Source organism: Adiantum capillus-veneris, chromosome 11 (genome assembly GCF_014529385.1).
Source record: "Adiantum capillus-veneris isolate H3 chromosome 11, ASM1452938v2, whole genome shotgun sequence".
NCBI lineage: Eukaryota > Viridiplantae > Streptophyta > Polypodiopsida > Polypodiales > Pteridaceae > Adiantum > Adiantum capillus-veneris.
Window position 1 is genome coordinate 64,037,950 of NC_140941.1, and position 17,698 is coordinate 64,055,647.

Sequence of the window (17,698 nt, forward strand, 5' to 3'; positions counted from 1 at the left end):
CAAGGGAAGATGTCTGAATCTGTAGAGGGGGCCGCAAGAATGGCTGACCCTCTCTCGCTAGGCGACTTGTGGCAAAGGCGTTGCCAAGAGATCTCCTAGCCGTCGGCGAGGGACCAGTCTCTTGAGTCGACGGTGGTACTGAAGCAGGAGGAGGGGGAGAAGGAGCAGGGGGGGGCGGAGGAGAAGAGAAGCGGGGTGGGGCGACAGAGACAGCGGGGCAAGGTAGGGAGTGGGTGGGAGCAGAGGGCGGGGGAGGGGATGAGGAGGAAGAGGGGAAATCTGGAGGTGGGGTGGCTGGCGAGGGTGAAGCGAAAGTGGAGGCTGGTGTAGGGGGCTTCTCCTGCTCAAGTGGACCAAAGCGGTTCCCCGTGGGAACCCACTGCTGTTGAGTAGGCACCTGAGGGCCACTCTGAGTGCCAGGCTGTCGCTGTGGCCCCTGGCGTCGACGGCCACGGGCCTGCTGCCACCCCTCCTCCGTTGGAGCCCCAGGCTCGGAGGGTGGCTCAGAATCTGTGCGCTGTGCCGTTGGCTGTGGCTGCGGCCCAGCCTTGGGAGGCTGAGGCTGAGGCTGAGGCTGAGGCTGAGGCTGAGGCTGAGGCTGAGGCTGAGGCTCAGGCTGAGGCTGAGGCTGAGGTGTAGGTCGAGGCCTCCTCCGCGGACAGGCCTTCGCTAGGTGGCCCATCTGTCTGCAAATGAAGCACTGGTTCGGGAGACCCGAGTACTCCACACTCTGTCTAAACCAACCCCCACTCACTCGAGGCAGAAGGATGACCTTCGGGAGCGTGTGGGTATCTCTGACCAAAACTCGAACTGAAGGGATGCCAGCCGCCTTGGCAGCTACTGATGTTGCCGTACGAGGTGTCTCCAGGACAGTCCCGATGGCGGAGCCAATCCTGGAGAGAAGTGGAAGGTACTCCCTCCGTAAACCCGGAAAGCAGACTGAGATGGGGATGTCTGCCTCCTCTACTAGCACATCCGAAGTCGGGTCGAAACCATGTCGCCACTGTCGAAAGTGGGCGCGTGATGCTCGGATGGCCAGTGGACTCATAGCTATGACCTTGGAGGCCATCTCGGAAGTCTCGAACTCGATCTGGTAGTACCTCCGTCCGAGGATCTGGACATCCAAAATCTTGCCCACCTCTGCGAGAAGGTGGGCCTGGAGAAGGTCTCGCAGCTCTCCTCTGCTAGGACGGGTGCCAAGAACCTTGCAGATGACAGAAGTCGCCTGCAAGCGCTCTACCTCTGCGGCAAGGCTCGCTTGCTCTGTCGGCGAAAGAGCAAGTCGAATGGTGGGCTCAGCGGGGTCGGGCGAGGGGGCTTCAGGCGAGTCCCTCTGTGGCGGAGCTGGAGCCTCCATCTGTGTCTACTGCTGAGTCGAAGAAGCGGACGGTGAAGAAAAACTGCAACCGAGTACGCCGAACATTTGTCCGAAGAAAAAATGTTGCAGAGCCAGGTGCAGAAAACCTTCGGGGACAAAGAGGAACGGGGGGGGCGGGCGGGCTAGGGGGCAGCTAGGGGTGAGGGTGGCGGGCAGCAGGGGGCAGTGGTGGCGGGCTGGGCTGGGTGAGGGAAACAGCGCGAGGGCGAGAGGGGGCAGGGGGAGGCAGCGCGAGGGCGAGGGGGAGCAGCGAGGGGGGGGCTGGGGGCAGCGCGAGGGCGAGAGAGAGGGGGGGTGAGGGGCAGCGATGGTGCAAGGGGGGGGGAGCGTGCAGCAGCAGCGAGTTCGCGCGGCGTTTTTTCTGCTGTAATTACAAACTACTTCTCCAATGTGCTTTGAAAGGATGCACTTTTAGCCTAGAGTCATGTCTCTTTGTCAATATATATGCCTTTTGATATGTGTCTTTTCATTTCCTATATGAAGGAGGTTATGTATACAATTCAATCAATCAACTCAATTCAACCGCTATTCTCATGTCTTGAGTCTAATCTCAAGTATGAAATTTAGTCTTAATTCTAGGAGCACCAGTAATGCTCACAATGAGGAGCATGACGACATCGACAGGGACTACAACAAAAGATCTGGACTACTCTACCACACGCCAGTCAGAGCTGGAGGACATCGACGACATTCGATTGTTGCTTCATTGTGCCCTGTAGTTTTATTGTAGTTGTATTAGTTTTTTTTTTCTAGACATTTTATCAAATTCTCCAGAGATGGTCTCATAGGTCATTTTGGCCTTTTGAAGACGTTTAATATGAGATTTCATTTCATCTCTCTCTCTCTCTCTCTACACACACACACACACACTTGCTGCCATACTCCTATCTTCGGGTGCACACTTTGACGGTTTCATGCGTAGTCAGGTATTCCACCCACTTAATTAGTGAATGAAACCAGTGGTACCTTTAATTAGGTGCTCTCATCCAAGGTAGAGTAACATCCCTCTTTTTATGTTGCTTTATTACATATAATTAAATGATTGGATGTTTGTTCTAAATGAAAACAGAATTAACCTCGGTAATTCTACATTATTCAAATTCTGGGCTTGAGCAGGCAAAGGTTCCTATGGTGCAGTCTACAAGGCCAGAGATCTTAGAACGTCAGAGTTGGTGGCAATAAAGGTCATTTCCTTGAGCGAAGGGGTAAGGGAGCATCGGTTATTATTGCCTCAAATGTGTTAACATGTGTATAGAATACTTTTTACATAACAAATTTACCTGTCAACTGCCAGGAGGAAGGCTATGATGATATCTGTGGAGAGATTGAAATGCTTCAGCACTGCAATCATCCAAATGTTGTTCGATATTTGGGAAGTTATCAAGCAGAAGAATATCTCTGGGTAAATCTTGAAGTTTTTCTTATCTTTTCAGTTGTGCTATGCTGCCTCTGCGCTAGCATATTTCAGTATGCAATTTTTCTGTCAGATTGTGATGGAATATTGTGGTGGAGGGAGTGTAGCAGACTTGCTACATGTTACTGAAGAACCTCTGGAAGAACGTCAAATAGCTTATATATGTGGTGAAGCGCTCAAGGTTGTCATTTCTTAACTATTGTTTTTATGTTTGTGTCGCGATCTCTATATTTGTAATTGGTGAAGCTGTCACTCTTGTTTAATTTTTGCCATGCATTTTTTTGAAGTTGAAGAGCTTTCACTCTGGTAGCAGCGTGCTGGTTGCTGTGTATTCGTTGACTGGAATTTTCTTGTTTATGCATTAACTTCTGAACCATTGTGTGAAATATTTTCTTTGATTGGAAGTACTGTGGTGAATCTAATGCGCACAATGCTTGGAACCAGAAGCTATATTTAGAGGAGCGGATCACATTTACAATAACCCAAAGATTTTTTGGTTTAGTTGAGATTCGTTTTGGTCCCTAGATCTAATAAAGACCTTGCAAAGATTATTTCCCTTGAAAATATCCAGAGAAACGTGTGAATGATAATCACTGATACTTTTCAATAAAATTGAGACATATATTTGAAAATTTGCGAGTTATATGCAGAGTGCTCTAGTGAGCCTGACATTTTGTGCTGCCTCTAGTCAACTTGAACTGATGGTTTTAGAAGATATTCACACTTCGGGTGCTTAGAAGTTTTTCTTCGCTTAAGAAGATACATTTTGAATTTATGCTGCTTATCCAATTAATCTTCTCTCTTGATATGTAAAATGGCACGGCAGTTTCATTGAAATAGAGCACTGGATTCAATCTATTGCCATCAATTTTCTTCACAGATTTGGAGTCTGAGTGTTACTACTGGGTGGATCCTTTTCACGTGATCTTAAATTTGGTGAATTTCTCATATCTGGTCTGTTTCTAGTTGCCAGCAAGTTGTGGTTCCACGCTTATACCCAGGCTGTCCTCAAATATTGATTTGGATAGTTTTTAGTATTTACAGACTAAGTTTCTTTTGGTTTATGACAATCAATTGATGACAACAAGCTTTCACATGATTTGGTGTGTGAAAGTGGGTTGGCGTTAGATGGGCTGTTTTTTAAGGGTTTATAGTAACTTTAGCTCTGCTATTCACCCTTTTATTGTATTTCCCAAGTGTGTCCGTGCGTGTCGGTGAGCTGCTTGCGTCTTGTGTAAGTGTGTGAATCTGTACAGCTTTGTGAGGGAGTGAAGTTCGTTAAGGCATGGCATGTTTGTCAGGAATTCACGTAGCTAACAGAGAAAAAGGAAGTCAATGACATGAACAAGAGGAGTGTGTACAAAAGAAAGGGGCTAAAGCCAAGGAGGGGGTGGGAAAACAGGCCCCCTTGGGGGGGCACCAGTGAGCAGTCGCTGATCAAGCAGGTGGAAAGCTACGGGTGAGTCAGCGGCTGATTGATAGAGGTGAATGAGCAGCTTCTGCAATACAGGGCAGATGGGTTGGCTGCTGACCTGGGAGGAGCTGGAGCCATCTTTTGGTGGTTTGTGGCTGAGCTGGGGCACTATAACAATGTGAGATGCACAGGTGCATACTTTTTCATGCTAGCACATCTCAAAGTGAAGATCAGGATAACTGTTACTTCTATTTAATTGTCTATTACCTTTTCCACTGCACCTCTCATTGACGGGGTGGTTCAAAGAGTGCAAGTCCTCTAAAGATTTAGGCTGGTACCAGTGTGCCTAGGTGGCGACTGCTGTTTTGAAGTCTATGCATGAAAGAGAATTAAACCCCCTTGGAATCTGTGATGAGTTTCATTTGTCATTTGCACATAACAAGCTGCTCAGGATTCTTGTCAAAGGCCCCACTGAAGTATTTGAGGTATCATTTTGCTTTCTAAGGTTTTCAATGACATTTTTGTTTTTTGTTGCATGTGACAGGGCTTAGCTTACCTTCATCACATATTTAAGGTCCATAGAGATATCAAAGGTGGTAATATTCTCCTCACTGAACAGGGGGAGGTGAAGCTTGGTGAGCATCCCTTGTGGCTATTGCTTGAAAATGTAGGTCCTTATGAATGTAGTTATCCTGCCTCCAGTTGCCTATTTAATTTAACCTTGCATAGCCTTTTGTGTAAGCTGACTCTGTGTGCATTTGTTTAGGTGATTTTGGGGTTGCAGCACAGTTGACGAGGACATTATCGAAACGCAACACAGTACTATACCTAATTAGTTTGCAAATTTTTCTTCTTGTTTTAACACTTGTTTTCAGTACGCATGACATTACTGCAAACATGCTACAGAAATCTTCTCAGGAAGCATAAATTTTCAAACTCCTGTATTTTTAGAAAGGTTACTTCCTTAGCATAATCAAAAGAATCAGGTGGTCTGCCATGACTGAGGCTCTTTGTGCACAACATACCCATTTTTTCGGATGACGGTAATAATGAAAGTCAGGCTCCTCTTTGCACTGTCCCAACTTGAGGCTGCCGAAGTGCAGTGTACTTTCTTCTTCTTTTCCTTTGAGCTCAAAAGTTTACCAGATGGGGTTGGTGTCAGTGTTTCTGCTTGGTTCTTAAGTGTTTGATTCACGAGACAATGAAATAGTCTTGGTATCCTTGTCTCTATTCTGTATTGTTTCACCCACTTGCTACCATTACCTGTGGTAACAAGCTGCCATGATGATGTAAAATTGGAAAATTGATAGGGCATCAAATTTTGATAGTTTGCTTCAGAAGTTGTTGGAAGACAAGCTCTTGGCATTAGGCCATTCTTATGAAGTGACTTGGGATCTTTTTAGTTGGTTGAAAACTGGTTATTGAAAGCGGAGTCTACTCCATGATACAAAGAAGAAGGCAAGTCAGTTCTGGCATGAAGCATCATAAACAGCTTGTGCAAAAGGTTTAGTCATGCACATTGGGGGTCATTGTGCCCTTCATACATGCTTGTTCAGAAGATGCTAAGATGCCAATGTGCAAGAAGAGAGAAATACGAAGTTTCCCGGTTGAGTCTTTCATTAGCAGTGCAGTTCTTTACAAGTGAATTTGAAAACAAGGGGCGTGCTCAGACAGAAAACCTATAGTAAAAATAGGAAAGAGAGAAAAGTGAACGATGAATGAGGGGTGTATAAGAGAAGAGACTCGTTGGAGAGAGGGTTGCAAAATGGCCTGCTGATAATCTTTTGGCATGCATTATGTATGTGTAACATTTGCACTCCTGACTGTTTTGTTAGGTACATTACACCTACCTCATACAATCAATTACCCAATGAAAATCTTTATCATATGTTGAGTATGTGTAAGGCATCAATAAATCAGATCTTCAACAGTGGCATCAATTGGTTTTAAAGTTGCTAAAAAGTCTCTAATTACAAAGAAACTACCTCAACTTTGTGTATGGGTTTCGTGTTTAATTACATATTGGTCGTTTGTAGCTCGTGTACCTGTAGACTTGTTCCAAGTGGTAACATTCAATACGCATACTTGATACATATGTAACTTACGTCCTTTAACACCTTGACATATAATGGCTATCCTAGTTCTACTGTTTAGGTTGTGCAAACTTCTTTTCTGTATCTTTCGTTTTCCTTACGGTAAAACTAAGAATTGAGTATCAGAATTTACGATGCAATCTGTGTATGCATGTCTTTTACAAATGTGAATAGGTAGGGCCTCCTTTGCTATACAAAGAGATGTCATGTTCTTGTGCTGATTGATAGTTTTATGGTGATGCAGTCTATTGGAACACCACATTGGATGGCACCAGAAGTGATTCAAGGGACCCGTTATGATGGGAAGGTGAGTTTTGATAGTCTTCGGCTTTAATTTGTGATTCATAAATAGCAGAAACTACAAAGATCTGATTCCTTTTATCCCTTGACAAAGGTCGATGTCTGGTCCCTTGGAATCTCCGCTATTGAGATGGCTGAGGTTAGTTTGTTTCCTTTGTGAGTTTTGTCTCCTTTGCCTTGCTACTACTGGGTGAGATGCATTTTGATTTTCTTGGCAGGGTTTGCCACCACGGTACAATGTGCATCCTTTAAGGGTAGGTTTTATTCTTGGCTTGAATTCATTTTCTCTCGGTTATTTTTCAACAAGTACTATCAGAATTTCAAACTCTCAATACTTCAAAAATTGTTTGTCTACCAAAGGGAAAGAATTGCTTTCATCTATCAAAGGCATTGCACTGTCTTTGGAGGTCACAATCTCAAACACCTTCTAGGCATGTTATGAAATTTCTATTTTTTTCTTCCCATCTTGGCCCTTGAACAGATGGTTTCAAATAACAGGTTCATGTTAACTGCCTCAGTTAACGGTGCCCCTAGGGAGTCTGTGGCTGAGGCACCGCTAATTGCCTTAGTTGTCTCTTTTCTTTGCGTAGTCGAAGACTCCTTCGTAGCCTCCTCTCTCCTGCTCCTTCACCTGCTGTCTATGCTCATGCACAACCCTGAGCACCCCCTCTGCCGTGGATAGTTGGGAGAAAGATAAAGTGGGGAAATTGGGTAGAGATTGTTATCTTCCTGTAGTTACTCAGAGACTCCATCATTCTTTCTCTCTTTCACAGTGTAGCAATAGCTTCTATTACAAGCCGAAAACACTGAACTCTAAGTAGCAAGTATCCTACAGCCCCACGAAAATCAATTTCTTTGTTGCTTGGCATGTTTGAAAGGTGGCGAAATGAAATGTGGCTAAACAACAGAATTGACGAAACACACAAAACATTTCTTGTTCCTCTGCCTTTACCCCACGGCTGTCTCCAGCTGAACACCAATATTTTCTCAGTGGTAGACCTTTGAAAACTCAAAACACAGTGAAGCTTTACTCGTGAAACCAATAGAGGAAGATGATGAATCAAGAAATTTCATTGCGTGCAAATGTCACAAGGTGTTAATGGCAGAGGCATCCTTTGTTCACTGCCTTAAGACAGCAATGCACACCCTTCACATCAACCATACAGCTTACCTGTCCTCACAGCAAAAACCAGTTGGAGAAGTCAATGCAAAAAACACACAATGGGACGGCTGCCAGTGATCAATCCTGAGCAAATGAAGTGACATCAAATTCCAAAAGGCCCAATTGGCAAGGGGGGGAAGTGGTGAGCGGCTATTGCAGCAAGGCTTGAAGCCTTGAGGGTGCGTGATGATGGACGGGGCGGGGGGTGGTCACGGGGGGAGAGCAGCACAGGAAAGCGAAGGCAGTGGTGGCATGTCTAAGTTTTTTTAAATTATTGTAAGCGTCTTTTTGTGCTTTGTATCTTGCAACATAGATTCTTTTTCTTTTTTGGCAAGAAAAAGGTCCTTCCAATAGTTATGAAAACTGCCCAATGCTTTACAACCTGCCCCTCCAAGAGAGGGCTACATCAAAATGTGGGGAGACTCTCCCAATGAAAAGGTAAGATATGTACAATGATGGCTAAATCAGGATATGGGAGGAGGAAACAACTACATTGGTGGACGGTACTGCCATCTAGGCACGCCATGAACCATGGTGAAGAAGGGCTGTAATTGCCAAAGCTGCAAGCAAGCCTTGTGGCGCTCCTGCATGCGGTCGGACCTGCCATGAAGTCTCTCAAATTGGTCCCTGAGTGTATGGATCAGCTCCAGCTAAATGTCAATCACAGTCTTTGCCGGTGGAACGGGTCAAGCCTCGAAGATGCGGAAACAATGGGCTTTTCAGATGGACCACAGTGTTAGGCTACAAATGAGCTCCCAACAAATTTCTATCTTTTCTCCACTCTTGAGGAACAAGCTCTGTGTAGGCCGGTCCTCTTGTATCACAATCATCCTGCTGGCTGAAGCCATCTGAAAATGAAGTGCTGGGTCTGTGAGTGTGGACCAAGTTGCAACACCCCAGGTGTACTGGCTAGCAGTAGAAAGTGCAGGCATTAGCGGAATAATCCGAAGCCAAACTTACTGTCCCATGGGGCAGTCCCATAGACAATGACGTTGGGTCTCAAGTGGATGGTCACAGGCGGCACATACCACTGAGAGGCCACTGTGCACCAACTAGCTCTCGACTGGAGTAGCTCAATGGGCAACTAGCCATTGGAACATGGTGATTTTCCTTAGCTGTCTGTTGCCCCACTGTAACAGACTTGGACACTCCAAGTCAAGAATCAACCGCAACAGCACCAAATAACCACTTCAAAACAATTCACAGATCACAATAGATTTGCACTGGCTCGGCGGAGTTCCGTGCCTAGAGATATTGGCCCCAAAGATTGGCGCTCTTTTCGGTATTTCTTTTTGTATTAATCAATCATCAAAGTACAAGAGAGCGGTTAGGGTTTCACTCTCAGACTCTGCGTCCAGATGCTCTGAGAAGTGAGGCCGTCACCACTAATTTAAAGGTTACAAGGGATGCCCAAAAGCAGAGCCCCAAAAGCTTTTAAAATAAAAAGCATCAGTTCTCTCTCTCTCTTAGAGAGTCTTTTTCTCTTTTTTTATAAAAAAAAGCAAAATTCGCATCGCTCTTCATTTTCCAAATTTTTTTTTTTAAATTTTTTAATAGCCTCTGTGATTTTCGGAAATTAGGGTTTCTGGCAGAAAAAAGGGTTTGTAGGAATTTTAGGGCAGAAATTAGGGTTTTTGTTGTCCGCCACGTCATCACTTTGTGACATACCCCCCTCTTGAAAACATTGTAATCGACCGCGATTACGCCTGCAAAACCGACAAAAGCCGTAAACTGTCTTAGCAGACACCGACACTGACACGTACTAGGAACACACATTTAGCACATGTACAAAATCGACAGTCACATCACACGACATCACAGGACATCACCAGACATCAAAGGACATCACATGACATTCAACATTCATTCGGATCTTAGCCCATGATTTATCGGCAATGTAGCTAGCAATCACATCCTGGTCCAATCGGGACCTCATCGATGTCCGATTGACTAACCCCTATTGCAACCATGTCTATTCGAGATCAAGTAGACCAAAATGCTGTAGTCATTTCGGCTATCAGTTCCTGCACTCACAAGAAGTCAAGAACAAATCAGTATCATTATTAGGAATTCCATTTCATAAAGTCATCCAGCAGAATACTGTCAGCTCTCAGTATCCCTGAAGCTCAAATAGACATCAGTGACTTTAGTATCAAAATCCAGGCATCTGTTGACAAAGGAGCGGAGTAACTCCCCTCTTGTGCAACCCACTACACCAGATCTTTGGCCAAGCTGAGTTTCTGGGTTCCGTTTGGAGTAGACTATGCTAAACCAAAACATCGAGGTAAAGTTTCACAATCTGAGGAGTCTCTGCTAGGTCCTCCTCCATCCACTTCGCATCAAAAGTAGAAAAGTTCTTGAATTTAACCAAGAACCGCCTTCGGACTTTACCTTTCTTCGGATCGTTATGCGCCAAAATCTGTTCAGGAACAAGGATCTCCTCGTTTTCTTCCACTTCGGTTTGCTCATCAGGCTCCCTATCATCAGGCACATCACCCTTAACAGGTTTCAAGAGATTCACATGCAATGCATTGTGAATCCTCCAAGTATCTGGCAGTTTCAATCGGAAGGAGACATCATTTATCTTGTCAGTGATCTGGAAAGGTCCGTAGTATCGCATACTAAGCTTTGGAAAAAGCCTCTGCTTTCCCTTTTTCTTTCGTAGGCGTGCCTTCTCAAAAGTAAGAGCACCCAATCATCCTCCTTCAATTTCAAGTTGCGACGATGGCGATCCGCTGCCTTTTTCTGCGTTCTTGAGACTCCTGCAAAGTCTCGCGAACCTTGGCAAAAGCCGTATCCAAATCTCGCGAATATTCATCCGCTTCCAATATCTAATCTTTCGTGCTCGGAAGGATGGAACCTTTGCAGCACTTTCAACAATCTCACATGGCGTCTTCCCTGTCGAAGAGTGTATCGTGTTACTGTAGGAAAATTCCACCAAAGATAGGTTCTTTTCCCATTGAGTCTTTTGATCCGAGATACAAGACTTGAATAAATCTAAAATCATTGAATTGGCAATCTCAAATTGCCCGTCAGTCTGCAAGTGGAACGATGACGAGAACTGCAACTGCGTGCCAATGTTCTCCCAAATTGCCTTCCAAAACAAACTCATAAATCTGGGGTCTCTGTCGGAGACAATCGTCTCAGACGTGCCATGTAATCGGAAAATCATCGTGATCATTCTGTGTTCTCGGGAGATCAAAAATGAAATCCATTGCAATACTTTCCAAGGGGTGGGTGGGTATGGGTAAAGGCTGTAACAATCCCTGTGCCTTATGCCTGTCAAACTTGACCTTCTGGCATACCAAGCAACTGCGCACAAACTCTTCCACATCCTTGTTGAGTCTCGGCCCAAAGAAGTATCTCTCTACCCCGTTCATGGTGGTAGCAATGCCGCGGTGACTCGTAAAAGGTGGACAGTGGCATTCAGTCATAACCTTGTCCCTCAACGGCTATGTAACGCACAACATAGTCTTTTTCATCAAGTAGCCTTCCCGAAGGGAGTATCCAGCTATTGTCTCCCCATCCTGTATCCGTGTGAAAATATGTGCAAAATCTGTATCTGTCGCATACTGATCGACCATATCCTCGAAGCTCCTATGATGTATCGCAGAAACAGCCAGAACCAACGGTTTCCGAGACAAGGCATCTACCACAACATTCTTCTGTCCCTGCACATGGACAATCTGGAAGTGAAACCGTGACAAGATGTTCGCCCACCGCATCTGCTTTTCCGAAAGCTGCTTCTGTGACAAGAAGTAGCGCAAACTCTGATGGTCTGTAAAGACAGTAAAATCCGCTCCGAGTAAGTAATGCCGCCACTGAGTAAGAGCATGGATAACCGCCAAAAGCTCTTTCTCATAGATCTGTGCTGTCATCTCCGGCCTAGAGAACGAACGGCTCTCGTAAGCTATGACATGGCCTTCTTGCATCAAGACCGCACCGAGACTACGACCACAAGCATCACAAAATACTTCAAATGACTTCTGCAAGTCCGGCAAAGTCAAATATGGTCCTGTAGTCAATTTCTCTTTCAATGTCCGAAAGGCAGTCACCTCTGTGGGTCCCCACGAAAAAGGTACTCCTTTCTGTGTCAAGGTATGCAAAGGGGAAGCAACCTCTGCAAACTTTCGTATGAACCGCCTGTAGTACGAACACAATCCCAAGAAGCTTCTAACTTCATGGACATTCCTCAAATCGGTCCAATCACGGATAGTCTCTATCTTGGCCGGGTCCACTTGCACTCCTGCTGCTGACACAATGTGTCCCAAAAAGTGTATCTCTGGTAGGAAAAATTCAGTTTTCTTTGCATTAATCACTAATGTGTGATCTCGTAATGCTTGAAAGACTTGAAGCAGATGATCTCTGTGTTCTGCCTCATTCTTGGAGAAAACAATGATGTTGTCAAAGAAAGTGCCAACAAATAGCCTGTACTCTCGAAAAATCCTGTCCATCATCCGGTTAAATGTCTCAGGAGCATTGGTTAAGCCAAAAGGCATCACCAAAAACTCAAATAACCCAAAAGTCGTTCGAATAGTTGTCTTGTAGACATCTCCTGGCTCTATCTTGATCTGATGATATCCACTCTTCAAGTCAATCTTGCTAAAGCACGAGGATCCCTGTAACCTGTCGAGTATATCATCGATCCTAGGAATCGGAAATCTGTTCTTGATGGTGATTTCGTTGAGAGTGCTATAATCGATGCACATTCTCCAAGATCCGTCTTTCTTCAAAACAAACAACACTGGAGAGCAATACGGTGAAGTACTAGGCTGGACAAGACCCTTTTCCAAGAGGTCTTTCATTGGGTTCATAATCTTTTCATTCTGTACTCGGCTCACACGGTAAGGTGGCCGATTCGGTGGCGTGCTTCCAGGTATCAGATCAATAGTTTGATCTTCAGGCCCTCTGAAAAGCAATCGGCATGAGTTTGGAGAAAAATCTTGGCGTTCTTTTGATCAGGTCAAAACATATTCAACCTTTATCCATCGTTCAGTTCTCTTCCAAAAGAATGAGTAAGAAACTGAAGTTCATCAAGTAGAATCTCTAAGCCCTTCATTTATCAAAGTCGCTTTCTTGGCCCGGTAGTCAACCACGGCGTAGTTCTTGTGGTACCAAGGGATCCTGAGTAGAACGTCACTCTCGTGCCTTGAACACCCTTGTCATTGCAAACAAAGTTTGCCAATGCTCGGTGTAATGGCAACATCCCATCCGGGTGCCAGTCGAACTACCTCTGCCTGTGGCGTCAGTCTGTCAGGCGTAATTCCAAATCGAGCCGCCAATTCCAAGTGAAAAGAAGTTGGCCTTGGCTCCTTCAAAAGAGCTTCGTGATCCTTCACTTTGCCCCAAAATCGGCAAAGTTTGTACTTTCATTCATTAGATTCGGTGCAGGTCCCACGCCATGTGGTACCAGTTCTGCTTTTCTATCTGCCTTTTCTGCCACATTCCTCAGCTGCTCTCGAACTCTCAGACCTGTCGTCGTCTTATCATTATGTTCTTTCTGTGCCTTATTAGGGCACTTCGCGGAGATATGTCCATGTTCCCCGCATCCAAAGCACTTCCCCTCTTTGATGAAGCGAGCTCTCTCCTCAGGAGTAAGCTTGGGTCGTGCATCATTTTTCTCTGGGTTGCTCTTTTTCTTTCTACTTTCATTCCCAGAAGTCTGTTCGGCTCGTTGTGTCATGGCCTCCTCTGTGGGGTAGGTCAGACTGCCAGAGTGAATGGCAAAGCCCCGCTTCGCATGACTCATCAACTCCTGAATAGAAGCTGACTTCTGTTCCAAGAAGTGATCTCGGATCTCTGTAGGTAGACCCAAGGTAAACCGCTCAATTTGTTCTCTGAACGAGATCTTCTTGAATGAAGAGGCGGGTAGAAAAGAGCTCCAGAATCTTTCACAATAAGCATTGATTGTATCTTTCTTGGTCATCCGAAGATGGTTCCAAGCAGCTCGTATATCTCTTTCATATTCTTGCGTCAACCAAGAAGAAATAAAAAGCTTCTTAAATTTCAGCCATTTAACTGGCGCAGTCTTGTTAAAAGAAGCGTGGACCACCAAGTACGAGCATTCCCCTTAAGGAAAGAGGTAGCTCTCCGAATCTTGGAGTGTTCTGAATAGCGTCCTCCCACGAAAGCGATGTCAAACTGCTGTATAAAAGACAAAGCCTTCGAAGCATCTGAGTATCCTGAAAAGTATCAAACTTGATCGAGTGGCCACCTTCCTTAAACTCTCGGACTTTCTTGCTTTTATCTTCGAGAAAGTCATACTGGTTGGTTTTGTAAAAATTCTTCTTGTTCGCATAAAACTTTCCGTCATCGGAATCTGAGCTGTCTGTAGACGAGTCCTCTGTAGAACTGTCAGTCTTTGGGCGAGATGTAGCCTTCTTTGCCTTTCTCTTGCCCTTTCCGAAGCTTTGTTTCTTGCTTCGCTTTTTACCTTTTCTGTCTTCTTCGCTCGAATCCGAGGAGCTAGAAGAACTATCAGAAGAAGAAGAAGAAGAACTCGGTACTCCTCATATCGAACACGCTTCTTCTGTTTCTTTGCCTTGTCAAAAGTAGACCGACGACCCAAATATCCCGGGAAGTCAGTGCCTTTCTTCTGCTTTTTGCCGTGCTTTTTGCCTTTGTTTTGCACGTCGAAAAGCTGAGCAATCCATGCATCAACCACGTTCTCCAGTTCCTTCTCCATAAATTTCTTGGAGGCAGAAGATTTCTTGAGAGCGGGTTTCGGGAGTGGTGTTGTGGTTCTTTGCCACTCCATCTGTACCTCTTCCAAAGAGGTCTGGTTCATATATTTTGCCATCTTCGGGTCCTTGGCAAAATTGAGCATCATCTTTGTTGCATCGCCAATCAATCGACGACTCTCCATCTCTCTTTGCTCCGCCTGAGTAGGCCGAGGCAGGCCATATTCTCTGTCTGAATCTTCGTTGTGATCCCAGCCCGCATCTCCAAATGCAGAGGGAGTCGATTGATCATTGCCTGAAGCCATAGCTGCCGCGGAAAAAAAAAATAGGGATCGGATTTCCCGTAGAAGAGAAATCGGCCGTGCTGTGATACCATTGTAACAGACTTGGACACTCCAAGTCAAGAATCAACCGCGACAGCACCAAATAACCACTTCAAAACAATTCACAGATCACAATAGATTTGCACTGGCCCGGCGGAGTTCCGTGCCTAGAGATATTGGCCCCAAAGACTGGCGCCCCTTTCGGTATTTCTTTTTGTATTAATCAATCATCAAAGTACAAGAGAACGGTTAGGGTTTCACTCTCAGACTCTGCGTCCAGATGCTCTGAGAAGTGAGGCCCTCACCACTAATTTAAAGGTTACAAGGGATGCCCAAAAGCAGAGCCCCAAAAGCTTTTAAAATAAAAAGCATCAGTTCTCTCTCTCTCTTAGAGAGTCTTTTTCAAATTCGTGTCGCTCTTCATTTTCGATTTTTTTATTTTTTTTATTTTTTTAATAGCCTCCGCGATTTTCGGAAATTAGGGTTTCTGGCAGAAATTAGGGTTTGTAGGAATTTTAGGGTTTCTGGCAGAAATTAGGGTTTTTGCTGTCCGCCACGTCATCACTTTGTGACACCCACAACTGCTCCCAAAAATCTGCAAAGAACTCGGATGTGAGACCCTCCTCCTGCCAGTGATCGGCTGTAGCAAGACAAGCCTGTCTCTACACTATTGGTATGTGGCGACTCAATTGAGCTGTGTATTGGAAGAAGGGGTCCCCGGGTGATTGGCTTGAGTAAAGGATCTCGTCAAAACCACTCCCCCAGGTCTTACTGCACTGGCACCAAAGGGTAGCCTGCCCAAGCCCATAGCGGCTATTGTGTGGACTCAAGAGCTGACAGGTTCTCAAGGATGGCTCTACTTTGCCGTGCTGGGTCGATGATCCCCAACTCTCCTAGAGAGCAAGGTAAAGTGATGACTTGCCAGGAGACTTTGGCCCGAGCCAACTGCGTGTCTCGCCCTGACCACAAAAAGTTCCTCATTAACCTCTCCACATGCTTCCTGGAGAAGGTGCAGAGTTTGGAGTACCGGCGCTGTACAAGCTCAAGCATTATCAAGAAATATCGGAAGGGGCACCAACGTTTGGGGCCAATGCTCTCTTGGGTTGGAACTCTGCCACTCCTCATCTCGTGTCGTCTATCTCTTTCAGTTCAATTGTTATTTGAAGTGCTTAAAGGTGCTCAATTTGTTCTTTTCCGTTGGCACGTGGTGCCCGTCCTCGTGACAGTGGTATCAGAGCTTCATGCGTGTGCTTTTTTGAAAGCATACCGATCCTACCAAAGAGCAGACAGAGCAAGTTGACGCTTCCACAAAATTTTATTAAAGAATCTTCGTGCTCCGACCCGCACTATTAGCCACTCCCACCCTTACTTCATCGTGCATTGGGCGTGCTCCCGTCTCCATCACTCTTATCTTACAAGGCATAAGCCAAAAAGATCACTTGCAAGAGAAGGATCAATGATTTTTTTTCCAACCGATGTTTTTTTCTCAGAGGCAGTGCCATGCAGCAGTGGATGTCTATAGCTACCAAGCCGTATACTCCAAGGGCTTGGCAAGCTTTCAAGAAAATTTTGCCCGAGCTTAGTAGAGCGGGGCATCGTGAAAGTCTTGCCACAGAAACCCTAGTAGATTAAAACTTGAACTTTCTCGACATCTCTCAATAGGTGTCTCTTCTCAAACTGATAACCTTGGAGGTCCAGTTTGATTGGTATATCTTGGGGCTACCATCACCGCCACAGGAACATTGCCTGTCGAGGCTTGTTTCAATTATTCAAAAGCTTATGGACCATGCTGCGGTTGGCTACAACCTTATGGAAGAAATCTAACCCTAATTTTGGTGCAAGTTTCAGAATGGAAAGCAAGTCGAGTTTCGAGCTCGATTTGTTTTAAATGGATGGTATCTGTTTTAAGCCCATCTTGGTGCCAATTTGAACTGTTTGACTCTGGTTTTAATACGGGTTTCAATACTTGGTGATTTACTCTTAGGTGGAGTAGTGAGAAATGTTTTTTGGTATTGTCTGCATCTCGGAACGACGCAAATGGGATGTTTGGGGAGCGTTTCGTTGTATGCTGGAAAAGCTCTGAACAACGCAGACGGGATGTTTGGAGAGCGTTTCATTGTATGCTGGAAAACCTCCGAACGACGCAGATGGTACGTCTGGAGAGCGTTTCGTTGTATGCTGGAAAACATCCGAGCGACGCTAGCTGCGGTTTGGGAAGTGTTTGGTTGTATCAGTCCTTTGACTCATGGCCCATACCTTTTTAGGCTATTTTCGGCGGGAGTGACGAGGTAGTTGTTGAGTAGCTTCATACCGTAGACCGTTTGTCTTGGGAGATTGCTCAACGGCGTTGTTCGTTGTGTCTTGTATCATGCAGATGTGAGCATTTGTGCTACATTGTGATGTGCCAACCACTGAATATTCCTTATTGGATGAGATTTTTTTGGGAAGCCAACGACCCAGTATATCAAGAGCTTCGATCTGGAATGAGACTCCTTATTGGATGAGATCTTTCTAGGAAGCCAACGATCCAGGATATCAAGAGCTCCAATTTGGAACGAGAAAATCGATTGTCCCTCGGAATGACCCTCGAAAAATTTTGAGCTAACTTGAGTTGTTTTGCAGATCGCGGACGATTACTTTCTTTCAAGAAGGGGGGATGCCACAAATTGCTCACGTGCCACTAAAGAACAAAGCCAACCTGAAAACCCGGCCGAGAAGCCTAAACCCTAGAAGAAGCAGATGAAGTTACCACCAACTTATGGGACCGCGTCCATGATGGGACCCAAGTGCCACATAGACAAAAAATAAAGCTGGACCCACACACACACAAAAGCGTTAAAAACTGATGATGTGGCTGTTGTACGGACATCCAGGAATTTACGTTGACATGATGACGAGGCAGCAATACGGATTTCTGCATTTTGTGCTTGCAAG

The 17,698-nt window shown here is 45.3% G+C and overlaps 1 protein-coding gene across 1 annotated transcript in view; it reads left to right on the top strand.

Moving 5' to 3' along the window:
• SIK1 (Protein kinase superfamily protein) overlaps window positions 1–17,698 on the top strand; it is a 47,663-nt gene that overhangs the window by 18,871 nt on the left and 11,094 nt on the right. Inside the window, exons 2-9 of the mRNA XM_086523177.1 lie at window positions 2,495–2,583; window positions 2,673–2,780; window positions 2,866–2,973; window positions 4,751–4,841; window positions 4,973–5,025; window positions 6,544–6,606; window positions 6,694–6,738; window positions 6,818–6,853. Coding sequence (XP_086379303.1) covers window positions 2,495–2,583; window positions 2,673–2,780; window positions 2,866–2,973; window positions 4,751–4,841; window positions 4,973–5,025; window positions 6,544–6,606; window positions 6,694–6,738; window positions 6,818–6,853 — 593 coding nt within the window. The remainder of the gene's footprint in view (window positions 1–2,494; window positions 2,584–2,672; window positions 2,781–2,865; window positions 2,974–4,750; window positions 4,842–4,972; window positions 5,026–6,543; window positions 6,607–6,693; window positions 6,739–6,817; window positions 6,854–17,698) is intronic.